Genomic DNA, 11775 nt, shown 5'->3' on the forward strand with positions numbered 1-11775 from the left:
TTTCCTCGTTGCACACTACGTTGTACACGCTATCAATCAGCATTATAAATCGCACAAATCCGTTTTATGTTTTGGACATATTACGTGTTTATATTTATAAATAAATGTATAATAAGACAATAAAATATGTCACATAAATTTTAATTCATGTTCGTATCAAGGGATTCGATTAATGTGCGCTAAGTCAAGATGTCAAATGGTTCGTTGGGGTTATCTAATTTGTATTAAGGAAACCATTTATTGTATAACACAATTGTTCTATTCATTTCAGAGATAGATACGAGCTTATTAATAATTGTGCTAGACGTAAATCCCGTACAAAGAATCGTAAAGCAAGAAACAAGGATATTAACGCAATGTTTAGATTCTACTATCGTCTTCGCGAATGCACATTTGATGCAATCGTCGAACAATCAACTTGCTGTGCTAGCATGCTATAGCCATGGAGCAAAATTTTTATATCCATGTGAGAAATCATCAGAAATCAGGCAAATTGATGGACAATATGAAAAATTTACTATGGTAGAACGTACTATAAGACAGCAGTTACAACAAGTCATCAATGAAATTTCTTTGGATAAACCATTGAATGGAGAAAGCTTAATGTCTGGCGCATTAACTATGGCATTGTGTTACGTTGCAAGATTAGAAAGGGAAAAGGTTGCTGGTGAAAAGTTGCATTCAAGAATGCTTGTAATTACAGCCAGTAATGATTCGGCAATACAATATATGAACTACATGAACATATTCTTCACTGCCCAAAAAATGGTTAATCATTCTTTTGGCATTACAATTTATATCATATAAGCTCGAACATTTAAGTAATTTGATGATTTCTTTAATAAACAGGGGATAATATTGGACGTATGTAGTTTAGATCAAGATTTGACCTTGCTTCAACAGGGCTGTGATATCACTGGTGGAATTTACTTAAAAGTGCCACAGTTAAGTGGATTATTACAATATTTATTGGTAAGGAAATTTATTTGCTTATATTGTATGTAAAATTTATTTTATATATTCCTATAATGTCTATTTCAGTGGATATTTTTACCAGATCCAAACGTTAGGTCCAAATTGGTACTTCCACCACCTGTGAAAGTAGATTATAGAGCAGCATGCTTTTGCCATCAAGAGCTCATAGATATTGGCTATGTATGCTCCATATGTCTATCAAGTAAGACAAATTAGATTGTTACATCATTATGTAAGCAAAAATAATAATTTTAGACGTAAAAAGTAATAACTAATAATTTTCCTTGCAGTATTCTGTAAATTCAGTCCAATATGTACAACTTGCCAGTAAGCATTTCAATTATTTTTTTTAATTTCTCATTCGTTTATTATCAAATACTAATTTATATATTTCTGGGCCATTTTTACAGCACAGTATTCAAAATGCCAGGACCTATACCTATGAAAATGAAGAAAAAGAAAAAGAATATAGATATAGTTCACTAAAGCTTGTAATTATATTACCGATAGATAGAATTTTTTATTTAAATATATCTATTTTCTCACCATAGATATTATTTTCTTGTCACTAAAGAAAACTGTTACAGTCCCTTATGATAAAATACTGTATCTACATGGCTCTTAGAAGACTCTTCAAATTCTTTATATTCAGGTTCATACAATTTCAACCATTTCGGACTCATAGAGCTTAATAAAATGTTTTTATATAAAAATATCTATAAGAACGTATAAAACTGACTCAAATTACTTACTTTCGTTCTGGAAAAATGGCATAGGTGAATGGAATCATAAACATGCAGCTAAAAAGAATGAATCATTCAGTAGATGACACAGAGAAGTACGACGGAAATAATTGAAATGAAGGTTCATGATTACCCGAGAGCACACAAAGAAGTTTCAATTGCAAATAAAAGAAGCGGTCGACGCTGAGGAAAACAGTATGGCATGAATCTATAAGTCATAACAGGAATTATGATTAGACATGGAAAGGACATGAGTGCTCTTGTGATGAAGCATTCGGATAATCCCTTCACGGCTGCCACTTTTGAATCCATGAACGGTTTAGTTTCATGTATCGCATACAACGGTGTCCCGCAGAGGAGTTCTCTGTGACGCATAATTGACAAATTTATCGCGTGTCCTGCGACTATTGCATAAAATGGCACGCATCTCTAATGGCAAGAAGAGATACACGTATAGGTATCAGTGATATAAAGAACGGTACGAAAGAAATGACAAGAGACTAACTGTTTGCACATATCCTCTTCGTGACATTAGATGTTTAAATCCAATAGTTACGATAGAACTTGTTACCACCGCGCAAAAGAATGCCGTGTGCATGTTCAAATCATATTCAGGATCATCTTTTACCTCACCTCTATATGTATGATTGAGGATGGCATTGTGCATCTGATTCGTTATTTGACATATTACTAGAGCGATAGTACTTCTATGAAATGGATAAAATGATCAAAAATGAAATGTGTTGAATTTTTTTTAAAAGTTAAAAGATTTTGCTCTTAGGAGAGGGACTTATGTACCTTGAAAGTGCCAACATTGAAGACGTAATTAAGACTGTGATGGGCCATTGATAACTCAGTCTAGCGTAAAAAGGTATGAATTCATCGGTTTGCGGATGAAACGCACTATCTTTAAGTCTCTTTTCGTAAATGACATCGGATCGTTTCGTTCCTGGTGGTTCCAAGCCCTTTCTAGTGTACAAGTATTTCGGATCGTTTAACATTTAGAAATGATGAAATAATTAGTGTCCACCTACTTGTAATCTTCACAAAATTGTTTAGCTTCATGTATTCTTTCATCGCTCACAAAAAGTGTACGAAGATCGATAATAAAAGCAAAATCTTTTAATCTACCGATGAAAGTAGATTGGTCCCATAACGATTTATCAACATCGATTCTTGTGTTAGAGTTCATTGTTCAATTAAAAGTAGAAATATACATAAATCCTTCGATCGTATTCGCTCATCATTGATAAATTAAGACTTATATTTTGTTGCCAGTAATTTATTTACTAAAGGTGTTACTCACATATGGTTCTACAAAGTTTATATTTTATTTGAATTTTTGTTAACTTGTACTAATCTGAAGAAATTTTTGAATGGATCGGAACGAATAAATTCCATAACACATTACTCTACGTAGTAAATAATTACGGGATTAATACTATAGAATTTTAGATTTCATACAATAAACTAGTGAAGTTAACTGAAAATAATTGTTTACAATATTGCTCATACGTTAGCAATATCACGATTATATAAACGTTTGTTCTTCAACGAAGCAGGAGTGGACTTATAAATCATGAATCCTGTAAATTAGAAACTTTTATCGATATGATTTTTAGCTTCTTTAATAACATTCTTCTTTAATCAGGCTAAACCAACAACTTGCAAAGATGCTATTCAGAGATGGGAGGAAAAAACTGGCTTACGTGCGAGCGAGGAAAAAGAAATCATTTTATCTTTTCAATGGCCACCAATCGAAAAAATGGACAACAATTTAGCGTCACTTACTCTCGTGGAGTTAGTAACATTTTCTATAACTATTTTTCTGAATAATGAGCTTACATTTTACTCTACTCTTTAGAAAGTTATCTCTCTCAACAAATATGATAGAAAAGATTAGTGGTATAAATTCTTTAAAATATTTGAAAATCCTCTCTTTGGGTCGGAATTATATTAAGACGTTCTCCGGCCTAGAGGCAGTTGGAGAACATTTAGAACAACTATGGATATCGTACAATCAAATAGAAAAAATCAAAGGTGTCAATGCATTGAAAGCATTAAAAGTGCTTTACATGTCCAACAATTTAGTGAAAGATTGGGCAGAGTTCAATCGCCTCCAAGAAATACCACTTCTCGAAGAGTTATTGTTCATCAATAATCCTATTTGTGAAGGCATGGACATAGAGTCTTGGCGTAGTCAGGCAACCAAAAGACTTCCGAAATTGAAGAAACTTGACGCAATACCAGTTGTATAATTATCCCGTTAAAAATTTTGCAATTTCATTGCAAAATATGTATTTACATAATGTAATGCACATTTATAATACATGTTTTTTCCATATTCAAATACATTGAATTGACATTTATCGAACATTGATTTATTTAACAACGATTAGTAGTCTTCAACTTTCATATCGTTCAGTCCGAGCTCTTCGTTCTGATCGAAACTTCTTTCGTACTTGGTGATCTTTAAGCCGCTATCTAAACCTTCGTCCGCGAGACTCTGAACATAACTATTGCCCGTTGGATCGTCTAACACGAGCGTGACATCTCGCTTTCCCTCCAAGACCTCACTTAATTGAGATATGAAGGTTTCCATCCTTTCCTTGGTTTCGGGATTGGAACTGTCGCCAGTAAAAGCTGTTGACGTTGATAATTGTTCTTTGATTGCTACGAGAATACCTTCCACGGTAGTGAATCGCCCACCAAGTGTTGCGGGGCCGATTTCCAACTCTAATTCAGGTACTTGCATATGACAAGTTTCAGATTTCAACAAATCGCGGTTGAAATCTTCTCTCCCAGCCACTGTTACTTCTATCTTCACTCCGAGAGGTTCTATACCTCCGCCGCTTTTAACTTCATTCGTTCTATGCCCGCAAGATTCGCAGACCGTTGCCATAATTACAACTTCCTTAAAATGTGGAATGTCTACGAATGTAATTAAGGAGAAACTCCATTTTTTCTAATTATAATTATCAATACTAAAATGAAAATGAAAAATACTGCAGAGAATAGACAGAAAATCTCTTGTATGTAGAAAAAGGATACTGGTCATTTTCATGTTAGTCTCACATGGACAATTGCACTCCGGACAATTTGTTCTGAAGGAAAGAACTTCACCCTCTATTTCCTCTAAAGTATATTCCCCTTCCTTTATCGGTTTTAACAAAGTGTCATCCGTATTTTCAGAGTAAATTCCTAACATATGATCTTGTTCTGCTGTTCTCTTAAATCGCATTGTAGTACATTCCTCATCTCTTAATGGTGCTTTAGGATTTTCCACATAACATTCTCCTGATATATCTTCAAATGTCATAATGAACGATTCTTTCAAAGATTTAAGTTCTCTAAGTTTTTCAACAAACTTATCAATTTGAGCCGCAGCATCTGGATGTTTTTTTCTCCTGTCAGGTTGATCTTGTTCCAAACCAGTAATGGTTCTTTCTATAATACCTTCAATCGTTGTGACTTCTCCCTTTTGAGATCTAGAAGGAATTTCAAAGTCCAGAGATGGAATTTTTACACTGGTATAATCAGATTTAACTACTTGACGGTTCAGGTCTCTAGATGTTTTGACTTGTAATATTATCCTAACTCCCTTTTCAGCAATTTTGCCACTATTTTGTATTTCATTATTCTGATGTCCACAATGTTCACAGTCGAAGGACATTACTACGACATCTTTATAATGTGGGATTTTTGTCAAGAGTAATCTAGTAATGCCCTGCAATTACAAAATACTATGTTAGTTAAAGTAGATTAATACATATATAGGTTATCCATTTGTTTAGGCATTATACATACATTTTTTCCACAATTCAAACATAGACTTTCTATCTCTGTTGCTTCTGGTTCTGGATCCTCGGCTGTCAAGTCGCGAAATATAGGTTTTGGTTTTTCTTTAGGAAGTTCCTTTTGAATTTCCATCTCCAGATTAAAACAAACAGTGAGTTTTGTAAAAAATCTATTTCAAAGTTGAATTAAATTAAAGGGTTGTTCTAATTCAAGCTGTTTATGTTCTTCTATTTAATACTCACTTATCTGCTAAATACGATTTTGTAACAATTCAACACTCCGCAATTCTTTCGAAAACATGCTAACTACTTATTAAAATGTTTCATTCCAGATTCGATTCATCCAGAATTGTCCAGAATCTAGTAAGAATCAGACATCATAATCTTTTCTTTATTGTATTTACATAATGTAATGCACATTTATAATACATGTTTTTTCCATATTCAAATACATTGAATTGACATTTATCGAACATTGATTTATTTAACAACGATTAGTAGTCTTCAACTTTCATATCGTTCAGTCCGAGCTCTTCGTTCTGATCGAAACTTCTTTCGTACTTGGTGATCTTTAAGCCGCTATCTAAACCTTCGTCCGCGAGACTCTGAACATAACTATTGCCCGTTGGATCGTCTAACACGAGCGTGACATCTCGCTTTCCCTCCAAGACCTCACTTAATTGAGATATGAAGGTTTCCATCCTTTCCTTGGTTTCGGGATTGGAACTGTCGCCAGTAAAAGCTGTTGACGTTGATAATTGTTCTTTGATTGCTACGAGAATACCTTCCACGGTAGTGAATCGCCCACCAAGTGTTGCGGGGCCGATTTCCAACTCTAATTCAGGTACTTGCATATGACAAGTTTCAGATTTCAACAAATCGCGGTTGAAATCTTCTCTCCCAGCCACTGTTACTTCTATCTTCACTCCGAGAGGTTCTATACCTCCGCCGCTTTTAACTTCATTCGTTCTATGCCCGCAAGATTCGCAGACCGTTGCCATAATTACAACTTCCTTAAAATGTGGAATGTCTACGAATGTAATTAAGGAGAAACTCCATTTTTTCTAATTATAATTATCAATACTAAAATGAAAATGAAAAATACTGCAGAGAATAGACAGAAAATCTCTTGTATGTAGAAAAAGGATACTGGTCATTTTCATGTTAGTCTCACATGGACAATTGCACTCCGGACAATTTGTTCTGAAGGAAAGAACTTCACCCTCTATTTCCTCTAAAGTATATTCCCCTTCCTTTATCGGTTTTAACAAAGTGTCATCCGTATTTTCAGAGTAAATTCCTAACATATGATCTTGTTCTGCTGTTCTCTTAAATCGCATTGTAGTACATTCCTCATCTCTTAATGGTGCTTTAGGATTTTCCACATAACATTCTCCTGATATATCTTCAAATGTCATAATGAACGATTCTTTCAAAGATTTAAGTTCTCTAAGTTTTTCAACAAACTTATCAATTTGAGCCGCAGCATCTGGATGTTTTTTTCTCCTGTCAGGTTGATCTTGTTCCAAACCAGTAATGGTTCTTTCTATAATACCTTCAATCGTTGTGACTTCTCCCTTTTGAGATCTAGAAGGAATTTCAAAGTCCAGAGATGGAATTTTTACACTGGTATAATCAGATTTAACTACTTGACGGTTCAGGTCTCTAGATGTTTTGACTTGTAATATTATCCTAACTCCCTTTTCAGCAATTTTGCCACTATTTTGTATTTCATTATTCTGATGTCCACAATGTTCACAGTCGAAGGACATTACTACGACATCTTTATAATGTGGGATTTTTGTCAAGAGTAATCTAGTAATGCCCTGCAATTACAAAATACTATGTTAGTTAAAGTAGATTAATACATATATAGGTTATCCATTTGTTTAGGCATTATACATACATTTTTTCCACAATTCAAACATAGACTTTCTATCTCTGTTGCTTCTGGTTCTGGATCCTCGGCTGTCAAGTCGCGAAATATAGGTTTTGGTTTTTCTTTAGGAAGTTCCTTTTGAATTTCCATCTCCAGATTAAAACAAACAGTGAGTTTTGTAAAAAATCTATTTCAAAGTTGAATTAAATTAAAGGGTTGTTCTAATTCAAGCTGTTTATGTTCTTCTATTTAATACTCACTTATCTGCTAAATACGATTTTGTAACAATTCAACACTCCGCAATTCTTTCGAAAACATGCTAACTACTTATTAAAATGTTTCATTCCAGATTCGATTCATCCAGAATTGTCCAGAATCTAGTAAGAATCAGACATCATAATCTTTTCTTTAGGGAAAGAGAAATATCGCCAATTTTATATCATTAAGTAACTATAAAGTTCTAAAATGGAAATAAAAATTATGAAAATAATTGGTAAAATATTTTATGCATTCTTGTTACCATGGCAATAAAATAATCGTTTTGGTCTAAAACATAAGACTATATAAAATCATATTATACCAATAAATTATTATTAGAAAAATTAATTAAAAAATTATGAGAAGCATATAAATTATTTCTTTTTTAAATGATTTATCTGTTAATGATGCTTATTTTGTTTGTCAAAATGTTACATACAAGATACCACGTATTTTTATAATGTTTATATAAATATTACATATGAGCGCCAACTTCATGTGCATCATTTTGAATGCATTTAAAATTGTACAATTTAATATCACACTTTACACGTGGAATAGCAATTTTATATTCCGCCATGTAAGACAATTTGAATAATTCCTATTTTCTTTGTCGCGTATCCAGTTGATTTTGTTATTATTTAGATATACAAAATAGTAAACTGCGATTCTTTCGATCGAGAATCGCTTACATATTAATGATACTATAACCTGTGTTATCGCGTATACGCTACGTTCCGCGTATAGACGTGGCAGAATTGTCGCGATCGCCGTAAGGTCGACGTATGGTGCTCGTAATATTTTACTTGCACGCAGCACCGCGCGCGTTATTCCACGTTATTCCAGTAAAGAAAATGCAGGAGTGAAAAGAAGCTCCTGAATCGCTCCAAGGCTAGGGAAAAGTCGAAGCTCAGCGTTCTCAGTGAGTGGCGCGAATCGCCGGCCGAAAGTTCAATGGCTATGCATAGCCAATGGCCGCCGCGAATGAGTGTCCCGTTTCAGCTCGGTTCCTGCTGATCGATGTGTTACTACGTGTTTTCGGAGTGTGCTAACCCGTATTTAACTCGATCACGTGTAGCTCGAAACCGCGACTGATAATATGTCAAGTCGGCAGTCGAAAAAAGATAAGGTGCGTTCATCGTGTGCTGTGTGTCGCTCCTGTCTCTAGTCGTATATTGTCTATGTATACGTACGTTTCTCCTTACGCGAGATCGGCATACTCGCATGCTATAAGAGAAAACAGTGTTCCTTCCGACGAGGAGAGATCGCGGACACGCGCGCGTTCCAGAGAGAGAGAGAGTGTATATGTGCGTGTTTGAGGGCGAGAAGGAGAGGGAAAAAGTGTGGAAGAGAGAGAGTGAGAGAGAGAGTGAGTGAGTGAGTGAGAGAGGACAACGATGACAGGGATAGGAGAGAAAGGGAAGAAGGGAGAGTAAAGAGTATACGGGGAAACAACCCCGGTAGCCGAGACACCGAAGGGTGTAGCGTGATTCCGATTTCTTAATATCTGTTTCGTTGGTGTACGTTTTCTCGGCTCAACGTTCCGGAGGACCTGACAATGGTACTTCAACTAATTCTCCGTTTCCGTTTTGTGACATCGCAAGTACGAGTTCGTGCGAGCGGGCCGCGTCTCGAACCGTGAATCGTGCTGTCGTGGCATTGTACGGTGGGAGAAGCGGTGCAATTTACTCATTTTGTTCCAGGATGCGACGAAGATCGGCAAGGACAAGGGAAAGAACGGCAAGGACGGCGAGACAAGTGACGAGGTGAGGTTATATCGTCCCTCTCTCTATGCCTCTTCCGATTGACGTGATTCGTTTGAATTCGAATCGACCACTGTCATATCGTCGATTTCTCGTACATCATGGACTTTCCTTTTCGTTTCTACACGCGTCGCGGACTTGATTTGTTAAAAGACATCGAAATGCATGCAGTTCCGTTTTTCTGACAGACTTCGTGTAACATTTAAGTATTGCTCCGAGAGCGCTCCGGTATCCATCTTCGACACGGTGTCAACGATGTGCCACCTGAAATGTTTTCTTTCAAGGAGTCTCGTGTGTATTCGAGTATACACTACTGCGGTTCTCTACTGTGCGATATGTCAGTATCGTTTTTCTTTTATTTTTTTCAATTAAACGTACACTTGTTAAAACAATTTTAAAGTTTTCTTTGATAAAATGTTACTGGCACAGGTGGCGCATAAGCATGCACGTAGTTGATAAATAAAGAACGATGTAAATGAAAGATGAGTACATTGCAAAACGACAAAAGTATTTATTTTAGCTTCTGCTTCGTTACTCATTACACGTGAGCGTTTTTTCATTTCTTTTATTTAAAAATGATACCAAAGATAATCAGTGTTATACATTTGTTCTATAACACGCTTCCTGAACATAATTAATGTACAATTCATATGGAATGCGATTACTTATGATATATGTAAATGTAACGAATTCCAAAACGATGGAATTACTGTGCATTTATACATGTGCTAACGATTAAAAATGTTAGTTGTTCGTTAAGATGAATGTGTTAGCTGCTTCTAATTTTTAGAATTATATTTACATAGATTTTATACCTTATTCCTTGCTTTGTATATTCAATCAGTTTCTTTTAAGAACCTCATACCTAATTAAGATCCGTTTGCATTCAAAAATAATTAATTCTTGAAGATCAGTTAATAGTATATATTAAACTAGAGTGTGCTGTTATTTGCCACGATATAAACATTTTTATGTGAGTATGTACTGCGTGACGCTTTAGTATTTACACTGCCTTGCAATGCATTTATTCAATTTTCGATCGTTTGTAATATGAAAAGTTTACAATCGACTGCATGAAAAGATGTCTAATTATTAAAGGTTGGAACAATTATTTAAGTCGGAAACAAATTATTATACATGTATCTGTAACATAAAAATCTGCCATTAATAACTTGGATTGAACCTCGTATTTTAGTGCACTTTCGTCTAATTCTTTTGATTAAATCTTTTTAGTGTTATAATAGGAAAACGTAAGGTACTAACTAAAATTGTACATATGCATGTTTCTTCAAGAATATTCAATCAATCACAAAAATGTTTTATTGAGAAAGGGAAGATTATTAACAGCTAATTATTATAGAAATAAGAAAGGTCGAAATTCGTCTTACACGGTTAAGACAAAGAGTAATGAGTAAAAACGTTCTGGGTCGCACTTCCTCAAAGATTGCACTGTCATCCAGGTTCCTCAGGAAGAAGTTTTGTGATTGGTATTGAAATCATTCTTGTACTTTTCTCAATTTTTTCATTTAACGTTAGTGGATCCAACAAGTTAGAGTGTTACTTATGTAATGATGTAATTGTCCAAGACTCATTTGCAAGTAACTGTCATCTTTTTTGACCACTAGAGGATATTCTAAATGGATCATCAGCTTAGATGAAGAGTCAAGACCAATAATGAATAAATGCTTCCAAGATCAACCACAAAACTTCTTCTGGGGAAGCCAGGGATTAATGCAATATTGGAACAGTTGTGTTGAATGTAATGAGGATATTACATAGATTGACATACACATTTGCTTTTAAGAGACAATTTTGTTTTCCACTTTGTATGGAAATGTATATAAATGAAAAGGAACTTTTGATTAAAATCATAAACGGAATAACTCTTTTACCAGCACTATTAAAATTAAATTAAAACGAATAAAAATTGCAATACTTTATTTGGGAATTCACACCTAACATTACGCAAGTTTGTTTAACTATAGTTAGATCAAGTCTATGTTTAACAAAGAAACTTTTCTCTTTTAATATTTTGTTGCTTCATACACAGTTTTCATGCACGCACTGCACTGCATTAAATCTAGCAAATATTTAATGATGAAGTTTGGAAGTTTTCATTATTATGGGATTATTTTTCGTGTTTTGTAGGCAAACAAGGTAGCAGGAGGGCCACCGGTGACCAGTGCACCACCGCCACCAACGCTGATCAACAAGATCAAATATCAACCCGGAGGTCCTGTGATAAAGAAAGATAAGCGGCAAAGTAGCTCAAGGTTTAACATATCGAAAAATCGCGAACTTCAGAAGCTGCCCCTTTTGTCTGGTACGTTGTTAAAAAATATCCAATACCAGTATAATGT

The 11775-nt window shown here is 34.8% G+C and overlaps 5 protein-coding genes across 10 annotated transcripts in view; 3 read left to right on the forward strand and 2 right to left on the reverse strand.

Moving 5' to 3' along the window:
• The first annotated feature begins 6 nt into the window (after nucleotides 1-6).
• Tfb4 (transcription factor B4) lies at nucleotides 7-1599 on the forward strand. Of its 2 annotated transcripts, none has more exons than XM_026816350.1 (6): nucleotides 7-199; nucleotides 272-768; nucleotides 850-972; nucleotides 1042-1177; nucleotides 1266-1302; nucleotides 1391-1599. In XM_026816350.1, exons 1-6 carry the CDS (start codon nucleotides 190-192, stop codon nucleotides 1524-1526), a joined length of 939 nt encoding a protein of 312 aa, XP_026672151.1. In that variant the 5' UTR covers nucleotides 7-189; the 3' UTR covers nucleotides 1527-1599. The 2 variants fall into 2 exon arrangements, with proteins under 2 accessions (XP_026672151.1, XP_026672152.1); XM_026816351.1 differs by having other exon boundaries at nucleotides 1386-1527.
• Nucleotides 1600-1947: 348 nt separating this feature from the next.
• LOC108628233 (dynein light chain 1, axonemal) lies at nucleotides 1948-4087 on the forward strand. The gene is made up of 3 exons (XM_018030003.2): nucleotides 1948-2047; nucleotides 3341-3518; nucleotides 3583-4087. The coding sequence occupies exons 1-3, from the start codon at nucleotides 1948-1950 to the stop codon at nucleotides 3974-3976; spliced, it is 672 nt and encodes a 223-aa protein (XP_017885492.1). The 3' UTR covers nucleotides 3977-4087.
• LOC108628280 (zinc finger protein ZPR1-like) lies at nucleotides 3977-5899 on the reverse strand. Of its 2 annotated transcripts, none has more exons than XM_018030102.2 (4): nucleotides 5759-5899; nucleotides 5526-5648; nucleotides 4770-5445; nucleotides 3977-4649 (listed from the first exon to the last, which is right to left on the reverse strand). In XM_018030102.2, the coding sequence occupies exons 2-4, from the start codon at nucleotides 5646-5648 to the stop codon at nucleotides 4114-4116; spliced, it is 1335 nt and encodes a 444-aa protein (XP_017885591.1). In that variant the 5' UTR covers nucleotides 5759-5899; the 3' UTR covers nucleotides 3977-4113. The 2 variants fall into 2 exon arrangements, with proteins under 2 accessions (XP_017885591.1, XP_017885590.1); XM_018030101.2 differs by having other exon boundaries at nucleotides 5526-5685; nucleotides 5759-5898.
• Nucleotides 5900-5925: 26 nt separating this feature from the next.
• LOC108628281 (zinc finger protein ZPR1-like) lies at nucleotides 5926-7839 on the reverse strand. Of its 2 annotated transcripts, none has more exons than XM_018030104.2 (4): nucleotides 7655-7839; nucleotides 7422-7544; nucleotides 6666-7341; nucleotides 5926-6545 (listed from the first exon to the last, which is right to left on the reverse strand). In XM_018030104.2, exons 2-4 carry the CDS (start codon nucleotides 7542-7544, stop codon nucleotides 6010-6012), a joined length of 1335 nt encoding a protein of 444 aa, XP_017885593.1. In that variant the 5' UTR covers nucleotides 7655-7839; the 3' UTR covers nucleotides 5926-6009. The 2 variants fall into 2 exon arrangements, with proteins under 2 accessions (XP_017885593.1, XP_017885592.1); XM_018030103.2 differs by having other exon boundaries at nucleotides 7422-7581; nucleotides 7655-7838.
• Nucleotides 7840-8414: 575 nt separating this feature from the next.
• Nucleotides 8415-11775, forward strand: part of LOC108628278 (serine/threonine-protein phosphatase 2A 56 kDa regulatory subunit gamma isoform) — a 12259-nt gene continuing 8898 nt past the window's right edge. The window contains exons 1-3 of one of the 3 annotated variants that reach the window (XM_018030094.2): nucleotides 8415-8781; nucleotides 9356-9418; nucleotides 11564-11738. In XM_018030094.2, the coding sequence (XP_017885583.1) occupies nucleotides 8752-8781; nucleotides 9356-9418; nucleotides 11564-11738 (268 nt within the window). In that variant the 5' untranslated portion in view covers nucleotides 8415-8751. Of the gene's footprint in view, nucleotides 8782-8872; nucleotides 9256-9355; nucleotides 9419-11563; nucleotides 11739-11775 lie in introns of those variants that run through there. The other 2 variants (XM_018030095.2, XM_018030093.2) reach the window with 2 other exon arrangements.

Source organism: Ceratina calcarata, unplaced genomic scaffold (genome assembly GCF_001652005.2).
Source record: "Ceratina calcarata isolate Rehan_Ccalc_2016 unplaced genomic scaffold, ASM165200v1 scaffold514.2, whole genome shotgun sequence".
Taxonomy (NCBI): Eukaryota; Metazoa; Arthropoda; class Insecta; order Hymenoptera; family Apidae; genus Ceratina; species Ceratina calcarata.